Below are 24,466 nucleotides of genomic sequence, written 5' to 3'. Positions count from 1 at the left end.
AATATATTGTCTATGTTTGTCACAGCTTTCCTTCCAAGGAACAAGCATCTTTTAATTTTGTGGCTGCAGTCACAGTCCACAGTGATTGTGGAGCCCAAGAAAATGAAATCTGACACTGTTTCCACTTTTTCCCCATCTATTTCCCATGAAGTGATGGGACCAGGTGCCATGATCTTCATTTTTTGAATATAGAGTTTTAAGCCAGCTTTTTTATTCTCCTCTTTCGCCTTCATCAAGAGGCTCTTTAGTTCCTCCTCACTTTCTGCTATTAAAGTGGTATCATCTGCATATCTGAGGTTATTGATATTTCTCCCAGAAATCTTGATTCCAACTTGTGAGTCATCCAGCCCAGCATTTCATATGAAATACTCTGCATATAAGTTAAATAAGCAGGGTGACAGTAACTCAGCTGGAATTTCATTACCTCTACTAGCTTTGTTCGTAGTGATGCTTCTTAAGGCCCACTTGACTTCACACTCCAGGATGTTTGGTTCTAGGTCAGTGACCATACCATAGTGGTTATCTGGGTCATTAAGAGCTTTTTTTTATAGTTCTTCTGTGTATTCTTGCCGCCTCTTCTTAATCTCTTCTGCTTCTGTTAGGTCCTTGCTGTTTTTGTCCTTTACTTTTTTTTGTCTTTTACTGCCTATCTTTGAATAAAATGTTCCCTTGATAGCTCCAATTTTCTTAGACCCTCTAGTCTTTCCATTCTATTGTTTTCCTCTATTTCTTTGCATTGTTCACTTAAGACAGCTTTTTTTAAAAAATCTCTCCTTGCTATTCTCTGGAACTCTGCATTCAGTTGGGTATATTTTTCCCTTTCTCCTTTGTCTTTCACTTCTCTTATCTCAGCTATTTGTAAGGCCTCCTCAGACAAACACCTTACCTTGCATTTCTTTTTCTTGGGGATGGTCTTCGTCACCACCTCCTGTACAATGTTATAAACTTCTGTCCATAGTTCTTCAGGCACTCTGTGTCTATCAGATCTGGTCCCTATCAGATCTATTCATCACCTCCTGTATAATCATAAGGGATTTGATTTAGGTCATACCTGAATGGCCTAGTAGTTTTCCCACTTTCTTCAATTTGAGTCTGAATTTTACATTAAAGAGCTGATGATCTGAGCCACAGTCAGCTCCAGGTCTTATTTTTCCTGACTGTACAGAGCTTCTCCATCTTCGGCTACAAAGAATGTAATCAATCAGATTTCAGTATTAACCATCTGGTGATGTCCATGTGTAGAGTCATCTCTTGTGTTGTTGGAAGAGGGTGTTTGCTATTACCAGTGTGTTCTCTTGGCAAAACTCTGTTAGCCTTTGCCCTACTTCACTTTGTACTCCAAGGCCAAACTTGCCTGTTACTCTGGGAATCTCTTGACTTCCTACTTTTGCATTCCAGTTCCCTAGGATGAAAGGACATCTTTTTTTGGTGTTAGTTCTAGGAGGTCTTGTGGATTTTCACAGAATCATTATTATTGTTTCTAATATTGTCCTTCCTTATACTTAACAATTTTCCTTACTGTGATCTCTGTCGTAACAGTATTAAATCTCCATTTGATCCATATCATATGATCTTTCAGATATTCTTCTTTCTTCTTGTATTTTTTATACATTTATAAAAGGCCTCATACTGTGAAAGACTTTCAGAATTACTGTCAATATATAAATGTGTGGAGAAGTCTACTGTCTAAGTAGGGTAGGGTGCAGTAAACCTTTTATTTGCCATTGGACTCTCCCCAAATCTGTAAATTAATAAAGAAATCTTTTGAAAGATGATTAGGCAATACATATTAAAAACCTTAAAGTTCATGTTGTAATTTAATCTATAAATCTCACTGTAACTTCCAAGAAGTTATCCTAAAACCAATTAAAAATATAGAAAAATATTTTGTTATTCAGATGTTCCTTGGTTTATAATAGTGAAAAATTAGAAAAACAATCCAAATATCCAACAAGGAACCAATTAATAAATCATGGTATATCTACCCAATGGAAATCCATGCATCCAGTCAAAAGGTTTTATAGAAAAATACATAATAGCATTGAAAAATGTTCACAATATGTAAGTGAAGAAATAAGGTTAATGCTCCTTTTGTTAATCAGGTAGATGGAAATTGCTTTTTCTTTAAATTTATGCTTTGAATACATTTAGCAATCTAAAGTTAATTAGCCTCTTTTAAATTTGTATATTGAATTCTATATGCACAGTATAATTTTCCCCCCTTGAGTTGTGAGCCCCACACCTGCCTTAATTCTTCCATATTTGGGATTCCACAGAACCACCCTATGATTCACACTAGCAAGGATCTTTTATTTTTGAATTTTAAGTTTTCCTGGCCCATCCTCTTTCGAAAGGTCCAAAATCCATTTCTCCACTAGGTGGCAACATTGTTCTTTAAAAAAAAAATTCACACCAAGACCCAATCAAACATGAACAACTAGTTCTTCCTTCACTTTGATTCAGAATGTATACCTACACCTCAGGATGGCTATTTTGAGAGTTCCTGAAAAGTTAAGGAACTTGGTTCAGTTTTATATTTTCATATAAAACAAAACTAGATATTCTTTCTAGAAATCTTTGCAGCTTTATCGAGGAGTGAGTGAGTGAAAGTCGCTCAGTCGTGTCTGACACTTTGCGACCCCGTGGACTATACAGTCCATGAAATTCTCCAGGCCAGAATACTGGAGTGGGTAGCCTTTCTCTTCTCCAGGGGATCTTCCTAACCCATTGTTGACAAATGTATGCTATTTCAAGTATACAGCACAATGATTTGATATATATATACACTGTGAAAGGATTCTTCCCATCTAGTTAGTAGAAAACTTGATATTCCTTCAATTACATTTTAAATGAAAGACCCACTTAGTATTTAACACAGATTTATTGAGCATTACTCTGTATCTTGTACTTCAATAAATACAAAGTACAATACTATTCATGCCTCAAAAAATTTACCATCTAGCAGGGGAGATAAGACAAATGATAAATATAATATCAAGATAGATTGGACTAAGTGGTATAAAAGAAATACAAAATACTATGTGCTGTGCTTATTCGCTCAGTCATGTCTGATGCTTTTCGACCCCATGGACTATAGCCGGCCAGGCTCCTCTGTCCATGGGGATTCTCCAGGCAAGAATACTGGAGTGGGTTGCCATGTCTTTCTCCAGGGGATCTTCCGAGCCCAGGGTTCAAACCCAGGTCTTCCGCATTGCAGGCAGACATGGAAACACAGAAAAAAATCACTTTTTTGCTAATCTTTTTTTTTCCTTTTTCTAGCTTAATTTAAATATAATTGACATATTAACAGCATGTACATTTAAGCTGTACAATCTGCTAATTTGATACACTATATTGCAAAATGAATACTACCGTAGCATTAGCTAACACCTCCATCATGTCACAAAACTACCATTACTTTTTTTGTGGTAAGAACTCTTAAGATCTACTCTCTTAGCAAGTTTCAAGTATATAATACAGTATTATTAAGGTCAATATATTATACTTTAGATTCCTAAAAACTTGTCAATCTTATAACTGAAAGTTTGTACCCTTTGACCAACATCTCCCCATTTCTCCTTCCCCTCCCCTCCAGCACAAGTAACCACTCTGAGTTCAGTTTCTTTCTTTTTTTTTTTGCCCGCATTGTGGCTTTGTTGAAATTGGCCATAGTATAAGTATTTATACCAAGGAAATCAGTAAATGTTACAAATAAGAATATTTTTTTTTTTGCGAAGAGCTATATACCACTGTTAATTCCATGTGACATACACTATTTTAAGCACTGGTGGCTCAGACAGTAAAGAGTCTGCCTGCAGTGCAGGAGACACAGGTTTGATCCATGGGTAGGGAAGATCCTCTGGAGAAGGAAATGCAACCCACTCCAGTAGACTTACCTGGAAAATCCCATGGATGGAGGAATCTGGCAGGCTACAGTCCATAGGGCTGCAAGGAGTCAGACAAGACTGACCAACTTCACTTTACATATATGAACTCATTTAATCCTTCAACAACGCTATGAGCCAGTAACTCTTACCACCCTCAATTTTTACAGATGAGGAAACCTAGGTATAGAGAAGGTAACTTGCCCAAACCTCAAAGCTGATTTCAGCTGCTTGTGTCCAGCCCTCATCTATGCTATTTATTGCACTGTCATTAAAGTAATAATACTATATTCTGAACTGAGGGGACAGAAAGAGTATGCAATGTCAGAGAAAGTACTGACATTTCTGTCAGTACTGTCAGTACATTTCTGAAAGTACACAGGTTTCCTCACTCCATCCACCCCTACCCAGGGTGTCTTAAAATTTTCTGAAGTTATCATTCATCAGTCTATACATATTTTCTTTTAGGACTTTGCTACTTTGCCACCATTGTTTTCTACAGCCATAGTAGTTCCAAAGGTTTAACTGGTGATAAATGCAAGAGGGTGTGTTGCCTAAGATCTGGTGAATTCACAAAGAAATCAATGCTTAAAAAAACAAAAGTCTATTAAGACTTTCTGCATTCAGTCCTACACTGATATATCTTCCCTGTTTTTCTCAGATAATCTCTACAATGTCAGAGGGAATCCTTTACCATCTCACAGGAGTCAATGTCTATGAAGGCCTTTGCAGACATAAATAGTTAATTCTAATGTCTTTTTTTAAAGAAAGAAAGAATGAAAGAAACTTACATCATCTAATTCTTTCTCCACTTGGATTTTTCTCTTCTGGAATTGTTTTATTGTTTTGAGCTCTGTCTGAATCATGCCAATTTCTTTGGCCTTCTGATGGAACTGTCCCTCCAGCTCACTTACTTGCATAGTAAATTTTTGTTCCTGTATTAACAACAAAACAACATAAAAGGTAAATGACTTAGGAAAAAGAACAGAGGTCACACAAAGTCCTGTTCCATTTGAAGCCTTAAGCCATTTGTCTTTCTTCTTTGAAGAAAAATCTCCCTTTTTACCTTCACATAAAGTTTTAATTTTTATTAAAAGAGACCAAGTGCCTTGAATAAGGAGAAAATTCTAAAACGACCTGATTGTGTATAGAAAAGTAGATGTTATTAAAAAGAGGTATGAGAAGATTGCATGCATGCTCATTTCCTTCAGTTGTGTCTGACTCTGTGTGACCCTATGGACTATATGGGTGAGGCTCCTCTGTCCATGGAATTCTCCAGGCAAGAATACTGGAGTAGGTTGCCATGCCCTTCTCCAGGGGCTCTCTGCAACCCAGGGATCAAACACATGTCTCTTATGTCTTCTCCATTGGCAGGTGGGTTCTTTACCACTAGCACCACCTGGGAAATCCTCATGAGAAGACTAAACAAATCTTTAATCTATAAGAGAGCTAAATAACATCCCTGATCCTAAATTAAAATCAGTAAGCAAAGAGACAAGGCGAGGGCCAATATCTCTTAAATAAATAGAGAAGAAGGTGAGAGAAAGAGGAAGGAAGCAGGAAGACAGAGGAGAAGGAAAAAGAGAGATGAGGAGAAAGGGAAGAAGAGAGAGTAAAGAGAAAAAAAAGGTGGGGAGGGAAATGGAGGAGGAAAAGGGCCAGTAACACAACTAACAAATGAAAAGAGCTATCAAACTGCAAAAAACACTTAACCACATGAAAAAAATGCTCAATCTAGCTCAGAATAAGAGAAATGCAAATTGAAATACACTAAAATATCATTTCTTACCTATCATGTTGACAGAAACCCATTTTGACAATATACTCTGGTATATTATGGAGACATGGACAGAAGTTACATTTCTCAGAATAGACCGTGTTTGACAGATTTTTACTTTGGAAACACATCAATATTTTACATAATTGCTGCTGCTGTTTAGTTGCTCAGTCACGTCCAACTCTTTTGTGACCTCATGGTAGCCCACCAGGCTCCTCTGACCATGGGATTTACCAGGCAAGAATACTGGAGTGGGTTGCCATTTCCTTCTCCAGGGAATCTTCCTGACCCAGGGATCAAATTGGTGTCTCCTACTTGGCAGGTGGATTCTTTACCACAGAATCACCAGGGAAGACTATTTTAAATAATTATAATTATATAGTTACATTATTTCACATTAATTTCTTAAAGCAACTCCTAAAAGATCAAAAGCAAAATGTATTGCAGAGTTGGTGCCATAGCCTTACAGAAAGGAATTATTTCAAATTGTTTTTAGACCTTGTTAATTTGATCAGAAGCAACAGTTAGAACTGGACATGGAAAAACTGACTGGTTCCAAATCGGGAAAGAAGTACATCAAGGCTGTATATTGTTACCTTGCTTATTAAACTTATATGCAGAGTACATCGTGAGGAATTCTGGACTGCATGAAGCACAAGCTGGAATCAAGACTGCCAGGAGAAATATCAACCTTAGATACTACCCTTATGGCAGAAAGCAAAGAGGAACTGAAGAACCTCTTGATGAAAGTGAAAGAGGAGAGTGAAAAAGTTGGCTTAAAACAACATTCAGAAAACTAAGATCATGGGATCTGGTGCTATCACTTCATGGCAAATAGATGGGGAAACAGTGACAAACTTTATTTTGGGGGGCTCCAAAATCACTGCAGATGGTGACTGCAGCCATGAAATTAAAAGATCCTTGCTCCTTGGAAGAAAAATTATGACCAACTTAGACAGCTTATTAAAAAGCAGAGACATTATTTTACCAACAAAGGTCCATCTAGTCAAAGCTATGGTTTTTCCAGTAGTCATGTATGGATGTGACAGTTGGACTATAAAGAAAGCTGAGCACAGAAGAATTGATGCTTTAGAACTGTGGTGTTGGAGAAGACTTTTGAGAGTCCCTTGGACAGCAAGAAGATCCAACCAGTCCATTCTAAAGGAAATCAGTCCTGAATATTCATTGGAAGGACTGATGTTGAAGCTGAAACTTCAATATTTGGCCACATGATGTGAAGAACTGACTCATTTGGAAAGATCCTGATGCTGGAAAAGATTGAAGGTGGGAGGAGAAGGAGACGACAGAGGATGAGATGGTTGGATGGTATTACCGACTCAATGGCCATGAGTTTGAGTAAACTCTGGGAATTGGTGATGGACAGGGAGTCCTGGCATGCTGCAGTCCATGGGTCACAAACAGTCAGACACGACAGAGCAACTGAACTAAACTGAACTGAATTTGACTGTAGATCACTATTGGTATATATCCTAATGGGAAAAGTACCCCCTGCCAACTCAAATCCTAAACTGTATCTACCAGTTTATGTGGGTAGTGGTATTAATATTAGTATTCTGTGCCTATTGATGTATTGAGGTTTGAAGAAAATACACAGTTACATTGGTATCATTAAGAACCAGGATTTTGGGTGAGGGAGAAAGAAGACACAGATAGGGTTAAGTAAAAATCCTGTACTCTTGCATCTGAATTTAAACTATTAGCATGAGCTCATGATATATTTTATTCTTCAAAAAATATGTTTCCCAGCGCTGTCCACTGAAAAGCCCTAGAGCTCAAGATTAGTAAGCTACCACTACTACGAGATGATTTTCGACAATAACATAATTTTATGTTATTTTTGTGCATCTGGACAATCAAGTGTATGAGCTTTAAGATGACTGAGTTCTCAAGAGGAGTTACTTATTCTCGTGTCGTAAATATCTGAACTTGCCAGAAACCTGACCACCAGTAAGTGAGGAATCAGTGTACATACCAATTTTTCCTTCTCCTCTTGGGCTTTTTCCTTTGTTTCATTCAATTGCTGTTTCAGTTTTTCAATCTGTAGAAAATGAAAATAAAGAGGAAGGCAAAGACATTTCTCTGTATCCTAACTTAATTACATAGCCCAGTTTTCATGTGATATTAAAACCAGTAGGGAGTACTTCCCTGGTAGTCCAGTGGTTAAGACTGTATATTCCCAGTGCAGGGAGCATGGGTTCAATTCCTGGTTAGGGAACTAAGATGCCACACGCTGCACAGCATAGCCAGTAGAACAGAACAGAATGGAATAAAATAAACCAGTAGTCTTGGAGAGGTGGAGTAAGGTGGGAAGATGAGAAGAGAGGACATTATTTATACTGTTAACTTGCTGTTGCCAGTTTTCAAAACTCGGCTATCATCATAATTGCCTGGGTAACGTGTATGGTTAAAAAATTTCTCTTAATTTACCATCTTAACCATTTTTAATTCACATTGTTGGGCAGCAGATCTCCGGAACTTTTTCACCTTACAAAGCTGAAACTCTGTTTATGAGATACTAACTCCTTCTCCTCCCTCCCCCAGCCTTTCTACATTGTTTGTATGATTTTGACTACTTCAGGTATGTCCACGGAAGACAAACCACACAACCTAAAAGTTGTGAATGAAGTTTTGTTTCAGGATTATACTGAGGGTTATATAGCCTGGGAAACAGCCTCTCAGAAAGCTCTGAGGAACTGCTCAGAAGAATTAAGAGAGCAGGCAGAATATATAGCAGATTCTTGCTGGAAAAAACATGTAGTCAGACATCAAAATGTTACCAGTAATCACAAGGAAAAGGTATTCTGAGTTAATGATTTTAGTGCATTTCTGTGTCAGGGAAGATGTAAAGATCTGGGCTTGTTGAAATTATTCCTTAGATATACGTGTGTTAATTATCTAGGGCCAAGTATCCAAAGCTCAGAATGCTTCCTGTTTTGCTCCAGCCTGAATTTCCTCGCCTCAGGACACACTGTGGAAGGAGGCAGATGGCAGGCGAGGGTAGGGGGCTGCAATGGCTGATGGCTTGATCCTTGTAGAATTGGAATGGTAGGTGACATTCTTTGTTTACTGGAATGTGAGGCAACACTCTCTGTCCACAGATACTTGATATGAGTAGGATCATACAGTATTTGTCCTTTTGTAACTGGCTTATTTCACTTAGCATAATGGCCTTGAGGTTCATTCATGTTGTAGCACAGGACAGGATTTCCTTCCCTTTTAGAGCTGCATAATATTCTTGTATTTGTATACCACACTTTGTTTATTCACTCATCAATCAACAGACATTTGGGTTGTTTCCACTTCTCAACTATATGAATAGGGTTTCATGAACACTGGGTGTGCAGTTACCTCGTCAAGATCTTGCTTTACATTCTCTTGGAAATATACTCCAAAGTGGGATTGTTGCATCATATGATAATTCTATTTTTAATTTTTTGATGAATCTCTGTTTTCCATAAAGGCTATACCATTTCACATTGCCACCAAATTGCACAAGGATTCCAATTTCTCTACATCCTCACCAACACTTGCTATTTTCTGTTCTTCTGACAGTAGCCATCTTAATAAGTGTGAAGTGATAACTTGGAGTTTTGATTCGCATTTCTTTTAAATGAGTAAATTTTTAAAGGAAAGTTTCAAGGAAAGTACAAAGAATTCTCATATACTCTTCACTCAATTTTGCCACATTTGTTTTCCCTTTATGATAGGTCTATATACATATATACGTGTGTGTATATACATACATATATAAATATGATGTAGACTTGAAGCTGTTTCTTCTGGAGCATGTGAGAATAAGTTTAGGACATCATACTCCTGTACTAAATATTTCATTATGTGTTTCCTAAGGAATAGAACAATCTCTTAGTAGTACAATGATCAAAATTGGGAAATTTAACATTGATAAAATACTATTATTTAATCTATACTCCATATTCAACTTTAGCATCAACTGTACCAATGATGTCCTTTCACTGTAACTTTTCTTTTTCTGGTCTAGGATATAATGCCTGACTATGATTACACTTAGTTGTCATCTATTCTAGTTTTAAACTGGAGCTGTTTCTCGGTCTTTGTCTTTTATGATACCAACGTTTTTGAAGAATACTGGCCAGGGCTGGAGTTGTCTGAGATGTTTCTTCATCAGAAGATTCAGGTTATGGCTTTCCAGCAAGCATACACTGCCTAAGTGATGATGTATCCTTGTCACTGCATCACAGCATGAGGTGACTGACATTAAGTGTAATCAACTGGTTAAGACTGTGTCTGCCAGGTTTCTCCAGTTGAAAGTTACAATTTTTCCTTTTATAATTATTAATAAATTTGGAGGACTATATTTTAAGACTATGCAAATATGTTTTTGCTCATTAAACTTTCACCCACTAGTTTTAGCATCCACTCTTGTTCTTGACTGAATCAATTATTACTCTGACTCCAAATGGTGATTTTTTTTATTGCATCATTCCTTGGAAATTTAATAACTTACTACATTCTACTTTAAGGAAAAGCATTCTATTCTCCAATATTTATTAAGGTATATACTTATCAGTTATATATACTCATGAACTTATTTTATTCAATAAGCTGTAACTGATTACTGTCATTTATTTTGATGGTCCCAGATTTGGCCAGTGGGAGCCCCTTCAAGTTACCCTCTGTGTCCTTTAATTTTTTGTTACTTACTTCCTGTCACAATAAGATATTAAAGTTCATCTCTTACTCTCCTTGCTCCAGTCTTATAATCAATCATTTCTCCAAGGATGCTGGCATGTTTTAGTAGGAAATCTGACTAGCTTTTTGTTGTTGCTGTTGTTCAGTCACTAAATCATGTCCAAATCTTTGTGACCATATGGACTGCAGCATGCCAGGCTTCCCTGTCCTTCACTATTTCTCGGAGTTTGTTCAAACTCGTGTCCATTGATTCAGTGATGCCATTCAACCATATTGTTTTCTTTCTCCTGCTTTCAATCTTTCCCAGCATCAGGGTCTTTTCCAATGAGTTAGCTCTTCAGGTGGCCAAAGTACTGTAGCTTTTTAAGGTAAACCTTCCTTGACATGGTTAAAAAATCAGAAGATACAGAAGTGAAATATTGTTGTAAATAATCTTAGAATAGCTCAAGGGAAACCTAAAAATGTTTTAAAAGAAATACAGACAGACCTAAGTCATGTAGAACAGGTGTAAAATAGATTTATTTTGAGCTGACTGAACAAAGCCTTAAATACAAAAACCATAAGGGAAATCCCCTAATTCTGTCTAAAATATGATAGTTTTTAAAACACATTTCACTTCTAATATTTCTATAATTAACATGAAGACTGCAAACAGTTTAAATAAAGTTTAAGCAAATAATGCATTTCTAGGATATAGTAGCATGTATGGAGGAACAAAATTATAAGAGAGCTAGTTAACCAGGGTATATTGAATAATTTATTTTACTTTTTCCTCCCAAAGAAGTTTCTTTGGTTTTAATGAGTATCCATGTCTATGAGAAAATTATGTATTTGCTACAGTCAGATGCTGGCCTGTGATACATGGAGGCAGATGAAATCAGGAAATACAAGTGATACTGATAAAGGCAGACCAACATCAATTAGCTAATGCAGTCCACAAATCTTTTATACAATGAATTTTGAAAATTATTTGCATGGCTGGCCTAAAGGCTTATTTTAGAATAATAATTTATAGCAGATAATTTTGATAATGCATGCTATTATCAAAGAGTAATTTTAAAAATGGAAGTTGCCTAGGAAAGGTTAAAAAAAAATACTGTGCCAAAAAATTACTTTAATAAAATATAAAATCCACACAAGTGTTCAATTGTCTGATTTCTCTAATATGCTTCCAAATCATCTTGAATTCAAGTTTTGATTACTTTTTCAAAGCATCAGTGGAATCACAACCCATTCATTCGTTCTTGCATGCAAAAATATTTTAATAAGTGCCTACTATGTATATTTGTATTTTTATAGTAAAAATACAAAAAACATACATAGGAATGAAACATGATACAAATTTCCTTGGGTCACCAAGGGACACAAAGAGGCAGCTAGGAAAGAGATGACTTTAAGTCACACCTAAATTCACACGTTAACACCCACTAGCTGTGAGACTCTGGCAAGTTACCTGCCCTGAGAGTCAATTTCTTTATCTGTAAAATGGGAATGACAATTTGTGGGTTATTAAAAGCACTAAATGAGATAGCAGAGGTAAAGTACCCAACATGGTGCCTGGCACAAACAGGAGTCCCAAAATGTTAGTTCCTTTCCTTTTTGCCACAAATCTAAAATGATAGCTCTATGCCCAACATTTCAACAAGGTTCAGTAAAATAAAGATTCAACAGGTCCAACAGAAGAGAGTCAATTTGCTGGATTCATAACCATGTAATCATGGATTATCAATAAATTGCTTTATAGATTATTACTCATAGTTATCAATATCAAAAAATATATAGATCATGCACCATGCTCTTGTTCTTCAAGTTGATCATAATGTTCCATTAGCATCATCTTTGTTTCATCCAAGAAAACATGGGACAAGGATGAAAATAAAAGGCAGTTCTGACTTTAAGCCGTTCTGAAATAACATGTTGCTTCAAAGGAGAGTTAAGAGTCAACTGAAATGTCTTAACTGTGGGATGAGGTTTCAAGGAATTAAAATACTGGAAATACATAGCCACCTCAGTATAACAAAAGAGATAGTTACTAAGGCTTGGGAGGGTTTCTACCTACCTACCAGATTATCTTTCTCCTGATCCTGTTTCTTCAGATAGTTCAATACAGACATCGTGTCTTTCTCCATTTTATACTGCTGTCTCTTTAATTCTTCATTACATCTTGCCAGTCTCCGGGAAGTATCACGATACTCAATCCTAGAAAGTTCTGTGACTTCCAGCCTGGCCTCCCAAAGGGAGGCATTGGCCTTGGCTCTCTCCACAACAGATTCCTCAAGTTTTATGATCTTCCTGCACAGGAAGAGGACATCAACAGCATATAACTATTTCTCTACTATATTAGTATTACACCTTTCTCTTTATTATAATTTATTTTGCTTGGCATTTGCCTGGCACACATGAGCAAATATTGTTGGATGAATGAGTTAGTAAGAAATATATATGGTCTATTGCCCTCAGTGTTTCTCATTGTTGATATGTGCACTGTAGATGGGCAAAAATAGAAAACATATGCTAGTGAGTTCTAGGAATGTGACAAGCCATTGGCACTTCCAGAAAATGAAAGACTAACCATGCAGTTATTTTTTTTAATCACACTGTAGTATACTTATATTAATACACTAGGGGGAAAATTGCAAATAAATTTGTATATTGGGCTGTTATCTTAGGAAGAAGAAAAAGAATATTCCAAAATGATAGTAGTGGTTATCTCTGGATAATGGGATTACAAGTGGTTTTGTTCCATTTGACTTACCAGATTTCCTAAACTCTCTGTACTGAGCAGGCTTTACTCTCTTAAACAAATTACTGTATAAACTTTTCAAAGATCCCTTGTGGTCCCATATATAATGCTGTTGGACAAGATGTATGATTCCAGTGTGTCTAGGAACCACTAGGGTCATCCAATAAATGTAGTAGCAATCTAGCAGCAACTCCAAACCTGTGAAGCTTTAATGCTAGAGCAATCTTATCCACTTCAGAAATTCTCATCATTTGGGGAAATCTGAATACTCAAATCCTTTATGTTTTCCTTTGAACCAAAAGGAATCCTTGAAAAGGCCCAAGGAATTACTTCAATCACTCAGACATCCTTCAGGATGTTTAAGTGCCTCTCAACCACACAGCTGAGATGATCAGGTTACAGGCAAAAAATAACGAAAACAGAGCACTACAGGACAGTTCTTGCGGGGACTGGGTGGGGTGTGGGGAAAGATCCAAGCTGAAGCATACAGGAGCAGACATCTTAATTTAACAAATATTAAGCTTCTTCTATGATTCCGACACTCTTCCAGGTGCTGGAGATAAGGTGAATAACGCTTAGTGCATTATTTGGGTCTTGAGGAGGATTTCCCAACTACTAATATTCTGAGCCACATGATTCTTTATCTGGAGTGGAGCTGGAGGTTGTTAATGTGCACTGTAGGATATTTAACAGTATCCTTGGTCTGACAGCTTAAGTGGTAAAAAAAATCGCCAGGAATGCAGGACACGCCGGTTCGATTCCTGGGTCAGGAAGATCCGCTGGAGAAGGGATCTTCTCCACTCCAGTATTCTGGCCTGGAGAATTCCGTAGACTGTATCATCCACGGGGTCGCAGAGAGTGGGACACGACTGAGCGACTTTCACTCGGTCTCTTATCCGCTAGAGGTCCCCAGATGTGACAACCAAAAATGTCTCCTTGACAAACGTCCTCAGGGAGTCAAAAATTAACCCCCTCCCAGCTAAGAATCACTGGTGGCGAACAGTGCTGTCCAATAGAACTTTGTGACGTTAACACTATCTAGACTGTCCAATACAGCCACCACTAGCCACACAGGCCTACTGAGTACACGCAATGTAGCCGGCACAAACGAGGATCTGAATTTTTAGTTTAATTTTAACGAATCTTAATAGCCACACATGACCGGTGACGACACTATTGGACAGCACAGGTCTAGAGGATCTCCGACCTTCAGTTCCAGTGTCAGAACTAACCCTTCCTCCTCACTTTTAGATCTTTTCCCCTCCACTTATTTTATTCGGTCCTCAGTCAGTCAGTTCAGTCGCTCAGTCGTATCCGACTCTTTGCGACCCGGTGGGCTGCAGCACGCCGGGCCTCCCTGCCCATCACCGACTCCCGGAGTTTACTCAAACGAACGGCCGTTGAGTCGGTGATGCCATCCAACCATCTCATCCTCTGTCGTCCCCTTCTTCTCCGGCCTCAACCTTTCTCAGCATCAGAGTCTTCAAATGAGTCAGTTCGGTCCTATGTTACTTCAATTCTTGGGGAACTTATCTGCCTCCTCGTTAGTACACTCCACATGGGCAGGGGCTGTGTCTAAAAGATTTCAGGGTCCCAAATCTCAACACTCCGGTCTTAGTTGAAGCGGTGGGGGTATGGCATGCTTTTGGGTAATTTCTGGGCAACGGAGCCGTCCTTCTCAGAAGCTGGGAGAGCAAGGGGAGGGTCCGGGAGGGTAGCGGGGAAAGGGCGCCAGTTGGCCGGGACCTGCGAATCTCCAGAGGGCAGGCCCCGGAGCAGGGACCCCAGCGTGGCTTCCCCTTACTTCTTCTTCTTGTCTTTATCTTTGCCTTTGTCTTTGCCCTTCCCTTTCTTTTTGTCCTTCCCCTTAGCCGGCATCCTGGCTTCTCCGGGGGCTCAGCTGCCGTGGTCTTGTCTCCGCGCCGCCCAGGCCCGGCTTTGTCTCCAAGGACACCACCAAGCCGCGCAAATAACGATCAGCTCGAGCCGTTGCCGGCGCGCAGAGAGCGCACGCGCCCGTGACGTAGCCCCGCCCCTGCCCCGCCCCCGGGGCCCAGTCCACTGGCCAGGCGCGGGGGGCGGGGCGGAGACCGGCTGAGGGCGGCGGGCGGCCGCGCCGTGGTGGCGCGCGCCCGGTGAGTGTGCGAGCGCGGGCGCGCCGGTGCATGACTGGGGTCGGGGCTGGGCGGGAGAGGAGGCCGGAGCCGGCCGGCCACTGGCCGCCGGCGGCGGCGCGACCGTAGAGGCGCTCTCCCGTGAGGAGGCTGGACCCGCCGCGCCCCTTTCGTCGGAGCGTCGCCCCCGCCGGGTTCACAACGTTTCCTTGTCTTGCCCGCGCGTCCTCTCCTTCCCTCGCGCCGCAGCCAGCGTGGCCGTGGCCGCCCAGCTCTCGTCCCGGCTCCGCCCCTCCCGAGGCCACCTGGCTCTTTTGGTTTCCTTCTCCCTCTCCTGGCTCCTAACCCTTGCTGGTTCTGTAAGGGATGGCGCAGCCAGCGGGCTTCCCAGGCCAAACATGTTTCGATGAGGCAGTTGAGGACTTGTCCGAGGGTGGTGGGTGGTTTGGAGGGTGAGGCGGGCGGCGCGCGGGTATCGGGGAGCCTGGGGGTCGGAGAGGCTCCGGGGCCTCGTGGAGAGCCCTTGAAGAGGAGTATCCCGGTGTCAGGTCCCGTTCTGTCCTGTCGCTGCCGTCCCCAGATTCCCATTTGCTAATAACCTGCGCGTGCTGCCCTCCCTTTTCCGCGAGTCGCGTGAAGTTGAAAGCTCTGGCCTTTTGCTGTGTTGTTTTTGTTTTGGTGTCGTCAACTCCCCTCGCCCCAACCAACACCGCGCACACCTGTGAAAAGGAGTAGTACTCAGAAGGATGGTTTGCGTTTTTTCAGAGGAGGAGCTCTGTGATCATGCCTTCTTCATTCAATGAGTTTGTCCGTGAGTCATCGAGAAAGACAGGGGATTCTGGGGACCGAGACAACAGTTAGGAAACTTGGGATTGAAGCTCTGCTGTGCATTAGTCTCCCTTTCAAATTGAATGTAAAAATTTCCTTAAAAACTTCATTGTGCATCTTCTCCATTTCTCTAAGGAGAAAATCCCTGCAACCTTTCTAGATGTCTCTGATTCAAACCTTCCCCCCTCCCCCGCTTTTTTTCCCAGCTACGTCGTTGATGTTTCTGAATTGAGTGGTTAAGAGGGAACTTGCTGATTGTTAATATTAATAAGCACTGAAAATCTTAGCCATGCCATCTGCTGGCATGATAGTGGCTTACTGTATTCCTGGTGCTTCCCCCTCGCCCCAATTTGCATGACACACTTCCGTGGGTCCATGATGGAATTACCATACATTGAAGAGGTTTATTCTGATATAGAATCTATAAAGTTATGATTGATTTTATATGTCTGCGTGTTAAGTCACTTCAGCCGTGTCCAACTCTTTGCGACCCCATGGACTGGAGCCGGCCAGGCTCCTCTGTCCATGGGATTCTCTAGGCAAGAATACTGGAGTGAGTGCCCTTCTCCAGGGGATCTTCCCCACCCAGGGATGGAACCCACCTTCTCTAATGTCTCCTGCATTGGCAGGCGAGTTCTTTACCAATTTCTTTACCACTTGATATGTGCAGGGTTCTGAAAATATACCCTACTGATAACTTGCAGAAAAGAGAGTGTAGGATATCTCCTATTAGAGGCTTTATATTTAGAATTCATTCTAAAAAATTGGTTACTGTGAACCTGAAATTCAGTCCAAGTCATCTGTTGTCTGTAGACTCATTTATAAACACGAAAACTTGACTGTAGTAAGATTATTTCTTAATAAATGTGCATAATACTTTAGTTGCATGTACTTCTTAGTTATTTTATCATACAAAATATATTTTGTTTTACTTTAAGTTTGACTTTGCAGTTAAAACTGTTGTGACTTGAATATGGCTAAGAGAAATGCCCAGATTCACACTATAGTAGAGGTAGTTCTAGAATCTACAGTCTTCTGAACCTCTGCATTCTCTGCCAAAGAACTGGATGTTATTATTCAATCATCCATTTGTAAAAGTAGGAAGTATTTAGCAGTTCATCTGGTAGTGTTTCCTTTCATACATTCTTGTAGTTTTACTATGAGGTTTATTTCATTGAATAAATTTGCTTTGTTTTATTGTTTAGAATGCTAATGCTTTTAAAAGTTGGGATAAGCACTTGGTACTTTTTTGACTTGGTTTTGTAATTTTTTTTTTCTTTTTCCGCCCAATGTGCTTAGTTCCTGGTTAACATAGAAATGCGGAGTCTTGGCCGAATCCTCACGCAGACAAGATCATTATGGTCCTGGTAGGTAGGGCAGGAATCTGAATGTAAGGTAACATCTCTGCTGTCTTAAAGCTGTAAATGTGCTTCTTTTGCTCTGGGGTTGTTTTGTTATCGTTTTTGTTTTTCCCAAATTGGATTTTCTGTCTTTGCCAAATAATATCAACTTTTCTATTGTCCCATTGATTCTCATATCATCAAGTGTGGAGTTGCTCAAAAAGCCAAATAAGAACTTAAGACTATATCTCAAAATTATTTTAAAACTACATTTTTTTTTTTTCTTCCAGTAGCTCCAAAATGAGGTTTACTCTGTAAAGGCATCTGTAGCTTTATTCTGGTTTAGCTTGGAGACCGAGTTTCTGACACCAGATTCTCAGCTTCTCTGTCCACCTGTGCAAATCAGATCTCAGAGACAGAATTTTGGGTGAAGTAAAAAAGAAGAGCTTGTTGCTTTGCCAGGCAAAGGGGGGCACAGCAGGCTCGTGCTCTTGAAACTGTGTTCCAACGTGAGGAAGATAGTGACAAGTTTTATAGTAAAAGAGGATGTGATCAGCTCGTGGACATTCTTCTGATGGTTTGGTGGTGAGTTGGTAAGTAGGAGTCAACATCCGTCAGCCTCAGGTCTAACCGATCTGGCTTCTACATGCTCGTGGGCAGCATATCATAACTTCTCCCACCTGGAGGGAGTTTCAGTATCTGCAGAATAGCTCAAAGATATCTTTGCGTATATCCATTGATGGGAAAAAAGACTTTGACCCACAGCTGCTTCTGGCTGTTTAACTCTGGTCTCATGTTCTCTCCCTTCCCTAATTAACAACTTCTTGAATCTGCCCCTTGAAACTCAGGGAACGTCAAGGAGGGTGAATGAAGGCTGTTTCTTATAATCAAAGAAATGGGGAACACAGAAAGGCCTTGTGCCCAGGAGCCTTATAGGGCCCTGCACAATACCATTTCTACTCGTAAGTCATCCTTGAAATTGCCTGATAGCACTGATGCTGTTCTATAAGTTGGAGAAGCTAGGTGAACCATTTCTGATCTTGTTTTTACACAGCCTTTAGAATCTTGAATAAATATATTGTCATCCAAACTCTAACTGAAGGAGACTCATCAATATTTCTGAATATTATGGAGGATTAGTTAATTTCATCCTACTTTTTCATTGTATTTTGTTTTTGCGTGCGTACATAGTCAGTCATGTCCAACTCTTTGCAACCCCAAGGACTACATTCTGCCAGGCTCTTCTGTCCATGGGATTTTCCAGGCAAGAATATTGGAGTGGGTTGCCATTTCCTACTCCAGGGGATCCTCCGGACCCAGGGATTGAACCCATGTCTCCTGCATCTTGTAGCAATGACAGGCAGATTCTTTACCACTGAGCCACCAGGGAAGCCATATGGTACAAATAAAAGATTTAATCTTACAAATTTTCAGGGTTTTTTTAAACATTCACTGTTTTATTTACATACAATATCTGTTGCCACAGATAATTATTATCTATTGACAATTTATTTGCAAAATGTTTAGTTTTTATTGTCCATTCTGAAAAACCATTACACAATACTTAAATTCAGTTTTTTTAAGAAAGGTTATATACCCAAATTTCAGATCCACTTATCTGCATTTTTCATTTGATGGGTCTGTCCAATTTTCATTCGTTTAAAAAATATTTAGTAAATAACAACTGAATACCAGGCTCTGATAGCTCGAAGGGTACAGTGGGAACCAAGACAGGGCCCCAGCCTTCAAATGGCCTACAGTCAGGTGTATAAGATGCTGACCTGATCATTGATCTCTGAGACTATACAACCTCAATTGGAAGCTATGCATCTCCACCAAGCAGTGATGAATTAGGGGAGATGGTATGAACTTTAAATGCTACAGCATTTTGGAAGCATGAAAGACTGTCACAGGAAGTTTACAGGAGGAGGTAGGCTGAAAGTAAAAAGAAAGACTTTCTGGGAAGGTGAAACAAATGAGCAGAATCTGTGTGTTTGAGACAGAGTGTAATTTAACCAGAGCAGTGGTCCCCACAGGATGGTCCACACACCGGTAAGTGTCAGCATCATCTGGTAACTTGTTAGAAATGCACATTCTCAGCCCCCACTTGAGACCTATTGTTGAACTGGAAATCCTGACAGTGAAGTCTGCAATCAAGTTACATATTTTAACAAGCCCCACAGGTGATTCTGATGCTTGCTTAGAGCAAAGTGTTCTTGTGTGAAAGTAGTGGGCAAAAACTTTGGCAGAATAGCCTGGGACTTAGAAGGACTTAGAATGTTAGGCAAGTTTTTTATCCTACAGAGCAAGGAGTCACCAACTGGATTAAGGACTGGATTCAGCCCATAGATATGTTTCATTTTGCCTGCATGGTGTTTTGTGTTTTTTTTTTAATGGTATTAGTTGTCACTGGCATCTCACTCCAGTATTCTTGCCTGGAGAATTCTGTGGACAGGAGCCTGGTGGGCTGCAGTCCATGGGGTCACAAGGAGTCAGACACTGAGCAACGAATACACACGTAAAAACCGAATTCTACATAGAAATCTGTGCTCTTGGCTTGTCTTGAAAAAATCAGAAGACCTGGCAACATACTAGGCCTGTATTTCATCATGGCAGCAATTTGTGGGAACAGCAAGTAACTTACCCTTTAGACGGGACATGTGCTTTCCAGTTTGCACAGTCCCTACCACTTCCTGTTGATTACACACATCTTTACTCACTTATATTTTCCGCCTGGCCCCAGTAGGTATTTTAGTATTTGAGTTTGTAACTTCTGTTATGGGCAGTGGAAAATTGAAAGTTTTAGAAGGAAAGTGTTTACGATTTCATTAATTCATTCAATAAACACTGATGAATTAAAAATGTATTACATGCCAGATTGTTCAGTGTTGAAAGGTGAATGAATCCCTACCATGATATAGTTACAGTCTAGTGGGAAAAACGATACAAATAACATTTTAGAAACAGTCGTGTATAGGTTTGAGAAGAGAGACTTTGGTGACTGGAAGACCAGTTAAAAGGCTACAGTGGTCTAAAGTCTGAAGTTGATAAAGGCCAGACTTTAGATAATCAGTAAGAGGCTAGGAGGGAAGAAAGAGAAAGAGATGGGAAAGATACTGCAAAGCAAAACTCTCTTGATAAGAGATTGGGTGTGAGAGAGGAGAATGCAAAGATGATGAAAATTTTGCATCATAAATTAGGAAACCTGTGGTACCATTAACAGCAATAGGAAATTAGGGAATCCATTTAACCCTCTCTTAACTGGGCAGGGGCACTGAGGAAGGGGGTTGTTTGGAGATACCAATTTGAGGTGTCTCTTGTTTTGAGTTCGGGTATTGGCATGTACACAATATGAGTGTTTTTAAAAAGAAAACTTAATAGAACTGTGGTCAAAATTGCATGAGTAGGGTTAGATGTCACTCATTACGTTCTGGGAAACCAAGAGAATACCTGGAGAAGTGTTAAAGTTGTTTAATAAAGGTCTTGTAAGAGGACCTGTATTAAAAATAATTGCTTTGGAGGCCCTATAGTTAAAATTTATTACATTATTTACATCCTCTTTTGAATGTACAGTTTTCAGGTTTATGTTGCATTGTTAAGTTTAACTTTCTATTTCTGAGAGAATAGAAGATACTGTATAAACTCAGTGCTTAAAGACATTTTCTGAGTATCAGAATTTAAGTCATAATTGGCTTATGAGGTAGTTCAGGGGTGAGGATTGTCATAACTGTTGCTATGTTGAGATAATAGCCCAAGTCTTTCCTCTTATGATCTTATGTTTGCAGTACTTGATTCCCTCTGCTTTTACTGTGGTAAAATATATGTAACATAAAAATTGTCATTTTAGCCGTTCCGTGGTGTAATTACTTTCACGGTGTTGTACAGCTATCACTATTCTCTATTTACATTTTTCATCACCCCAGCAGAAACTCTGGACCTGTTAAGCAATAGCTCGCATTCTCCCCTCACAACCCCTGGTAAACTCTAATCTACTTTCTGTTTCTACAGATTTGCCTTTTCTAGATAGTTCATGTAAGTGGAATCATATTTTTGTATGTCCCAGCATAACATTTTCAAGGTTCATGTTGTAGCATGTATCAGAAAGTCTTTGCTTTTTATAGCTAAATAATATTCCATTGTATTTGTGTGTGTGTCCTATTTTGTTTATCTGTGCATCTGTTAATGAACACTTGGGTTTTTTCCACTTCTGGCCCTTGTGAATAATGCTGCAGTGAACGTTGATGTAAAAATACTGTTTGAGTCCCTGTTGATTGAATTCAAATACCAGTTGTGTCTTCCACAATATGACTGAGAGTGGCACTCTATTACAAAATGAATATGTGCTCAAAAGGGACCTAGTCAATCCCAGTCACAGGTACATACCTACAAGACAAGTCCTGTTGATTACACACATCTTTACTCACTTATATTTTTGTGAATTCTTCACAGCAAAAAAAAAAAAAAAACTCACAAAGTGCATAAACTCAAAAATATACTCTAGCTTTTACAGGAAGTGTAACTTGCATTCTCTTGTTATCGCTGATTTTATAAGCAAGTAGTTTTATTAGAGTGGCTGCAGTTGTAGTTTGTATGAAAAGAAATTTTAAAAGAAGAGAAAGATGCCAAGAGTAGTAGATTACAAGTTAGGAAATTAGGTTGATGATCCACTTTCCAAAGCCTAAATAGATTGGAAATAGAAATACAGAAAGAGAAAATTGTATCAAAAATAGGAAAAAAAGGAAAAAGAACTTTGCTCTTATGAGTATCTGTATCCATCTTCTACAGGTTGAAAAAGTGATACATTAGTTAAAAGAGACAAAGTGGAAAGCCCAGAAGGAAAAGAAAATATTGGTAAGTAACTTATATAAAGTAATACCCTCTTTTTCCTTAGGTTAGATTTCCTTTTATTTATTTGACCATGCTAGGTCTTCATTGCTACATGCAGGCACTTTCTTTCTCTGCTTGCAGCGAGCGGGATCTTCTCCCTAGTTGCGATGAGTGGGCTTCTCATTGTGATGGCTTCTCTTGTTGAGGAGCACAAGCTGTGGGCTTCAGTAGTTGCCGCTCACAGACCCTAGAGCAAGGGCTCAGTAGTTGTGCTACACGGGTTTAGTTGCCCTGAGGCATGTGGAGTATTCCTGGACCAGGGATCAAACCCATACCCCCTGCCTTAGCAGGCAGATTTTCAGCCACTGGACCAGGGAAGTCCCATAGGTCAGATTTCTGCTTTTTTATTCCTAGCTGAGAGCTCACAGTAAATGGAAAGAGATTAGTGAGCCAGTAAAAGCTGTCACAAATTCCACAGTCCTTGTTGGAGAGCTCCTCATTTGTGCAAGTTGACATAAAAGTCTAGTAATCGTGACTCTTTGATTCATGTCCCACAAAAGAGTTTTCAAAATTAGATGGTGGCAGCTTACCAAAGGAGACAGGGACATGACGGCACTGATCAGTGATAACAGACAGCATGATGTTGAGGAAAACTAGCTCAAAAGCATAGCAATCTGGGACTGTTTGTTGACAGAAGGGCAAACAGTCCTCTAGTCCCCAAAGGCATCCCAAGTTTACAGAAAAATATACCTGATGGTCATAATCTTAACTCTGGACCATGAATAAAATATGTCACTTTAGGAATGTTTTTACCAAACACTATTAAAATAAAAATGTTATGGTATTTAGAGAAGACGTATCATAAAGACATATTTGAGGAAATGTACATATGTGGAGCCCCTGTTCTTGGTTTTATACATGAGATGTTATTGTAATATTTACCTTTCTCAAGTTGTTCGTTTGGATTCAACATGTTTGAAGGAGTAGCTGTTTTTCACTTAATAACAAGAGAGGGAAAATACGTTTTCACTTCTCACAAACTCCAGTGACATATAACCAGTGTCTCATATAACCAGTGACAAATGGCACTGATCCTTGTAATTACTCTTCTGCAAATAAGTGCTTCCCACGGTGGATATGGGTTTGGAGGCAGAGATAGTTTATCACTGTAGATATTCATTATATTTGCTTATTGGGGCAGTATTAATCCCCTCCTGATTAATAGTATCTTCTTACCTAAAGGACTTTCTACTTTTAATGAATGGGTGAAAAAAGGCCTTGTGACTTGTGAAGAAAGTGAGGCAGCAATAGCAAGAGCTTTCCCCGTACAGTGATTATTGTAGCTAAGTCAGGCCTGAAACAATGAAGAATGAGGTCATGCACTGCCTCGTCTCATTTCAGTATAAGACTCAGATGGTTCATTGTACAGAGTGGCTCTTCTTGACACATGTCTAGTAATGTTTTGATTAAGATGGAATAAAGTATAGAAAGAACTAATCTGTTCATAGGAAATAAGTTTATATTTGTTGGTAACTACCAGTGTGTGAATTCTAGTTCCTTTTTGGGAGAGTATTTGATCTTAGTGTTGGAGGGACTTTAAAAGAACTCTCATTCCACCAGCCTTCTGATCTGTGAATCCATTTGGACAATGTGATCAGATGTGGGTTGAGCCCTTGGGTCAAAATTCTCCTCTCCCCATCACATGAGACAGCGCAAATTGCTGGGAAATTCTTTTTACTGTTCAGTCTCTACCTTGCAGCTTCCATGCTCACAGGTCTTATTATAGCTCCTTGGCAATGATCTAACAAAAGTTGTTTTTTTAAGAAACCTTCTTTTATCTAGTTAATATTTTTAAAATGCTGGTTATAAAATTTTTCTGTGGTTTTCAAATCTATGCTAGTTGTCAGTCTTAACCTTTTCTACCAAGTACCTAAGTATTAATAACTAATGCTACCATTGTGTTAGGATTTTTTTCTCTGTAAAAGTTGCTATTCTGTTAGTATAATTATTTTCACTCTTTATTTTCCTTGATTCAGTATTTAATTTTTATTATTCAGTTATTAACTGATGTCTGCAATCTGAAATGTAGTGACTCTTTTCTTCCTACTTGTTTCTAAAATGATCTTTTATTTGAAGTATTTAAATTTCGTGAAAACAAATTTACTCTTAGGAATAAGCAGGACATTGTTTGAGTTGTAGTTTTTCTGACTTTAATTCTTTTCCTTAAGTAAAATATTGGAACTGTAACATAAATGGATGGC

At 39.3% G+C, this 24,466-nt stretch overlaps 2 protein-coding genes across 11 annotated transcripts in view; one reads left to right on the top strand and one right to left on the bottom strand.

Annotated features, from left to right (window-relative positions):
- The window catches only part of BBOF1 (basal body orientation factor 1), a 35,744-nt gene extending 19,971 nt beyond the window's left edge, over positions 1 to 15,773 (bottom strand). Inside the window, exons 1-4 of the mRNA XM_069597038.1 lie at positions 14,901 to 15,773; positions 12,417 to 12,645; positions 7,655 to 7,720; positions 4,676 to 4,819 (exon numbers count right to left, since the gene is read on the bottom strand). Of these exons, the coding sequence (XP_069453139.1) occupies positions 4,676 to 4,819; positions 7,655 to 7,720; positions 12,417 to 12,645; positions 14,901 to 14,974 (513 nt within the window). The 5' untranslated portion in view covers positions 14,975 to 15,773. The remainder of the gene's footprint in view (positions 1 to 4,675; positions 4,820 to 7,654; positions 7,721 to 12,416; positions 12,646 to 14,900) is intronic.
- ENTPD5 (ectonucleoside triphosphate diphosphohydrolase 5 (inactive)) overlaps positions 15,164 to 24,466 on the top strand; it is a 32,002-nt gene continuing 22,699 nt past the window's right edge. For 4 of the 10 annotated variants that reach the window (XM_069597046.1, XM_069597052.1, XM_069597049.1 and 1 more), the window contains exons 1-3: positions 15,164 to 15,231; positions 17,338 to 17,405; positions 22,164 to 22,229. The gene's annotated coding sequence lies outside the window, so the exon portion shown is untranslated. Of the gene's footprint in view, positions 15,232 to 17,337; positions 17,434 to 17,668; positions 17,972 to 22,163; positions 22,230 to 24,466 lie in introns of those variants that run through there. The other 6 variants (XM_069597048.1, XM_069597054.1, XM_069597051.1 and 3 more) reach the window with 4 other exon arrangements.

The sequence above is a fragment of the Ovis canadensis genome, chromosome 7, assembly GCF_042477335.2.
Source record: "Ovis canadensis isolate MfBH-ARS-UI-01 breed Bighorn chromosome 7, ARS-UI_OviCan_v2, whole genome shotgun sequence".
NCBI classification, from domain to species: Eukaryota; Metazoa; Chordata; class Mammalia; order Artiodactyla; family Bovidae; genus Ovis; species Ovis canadensis.
Note: the sequence above shows the minus strand (reverse complement) of the source record. Positions and strands in the feature narration are given on the sequence as shown.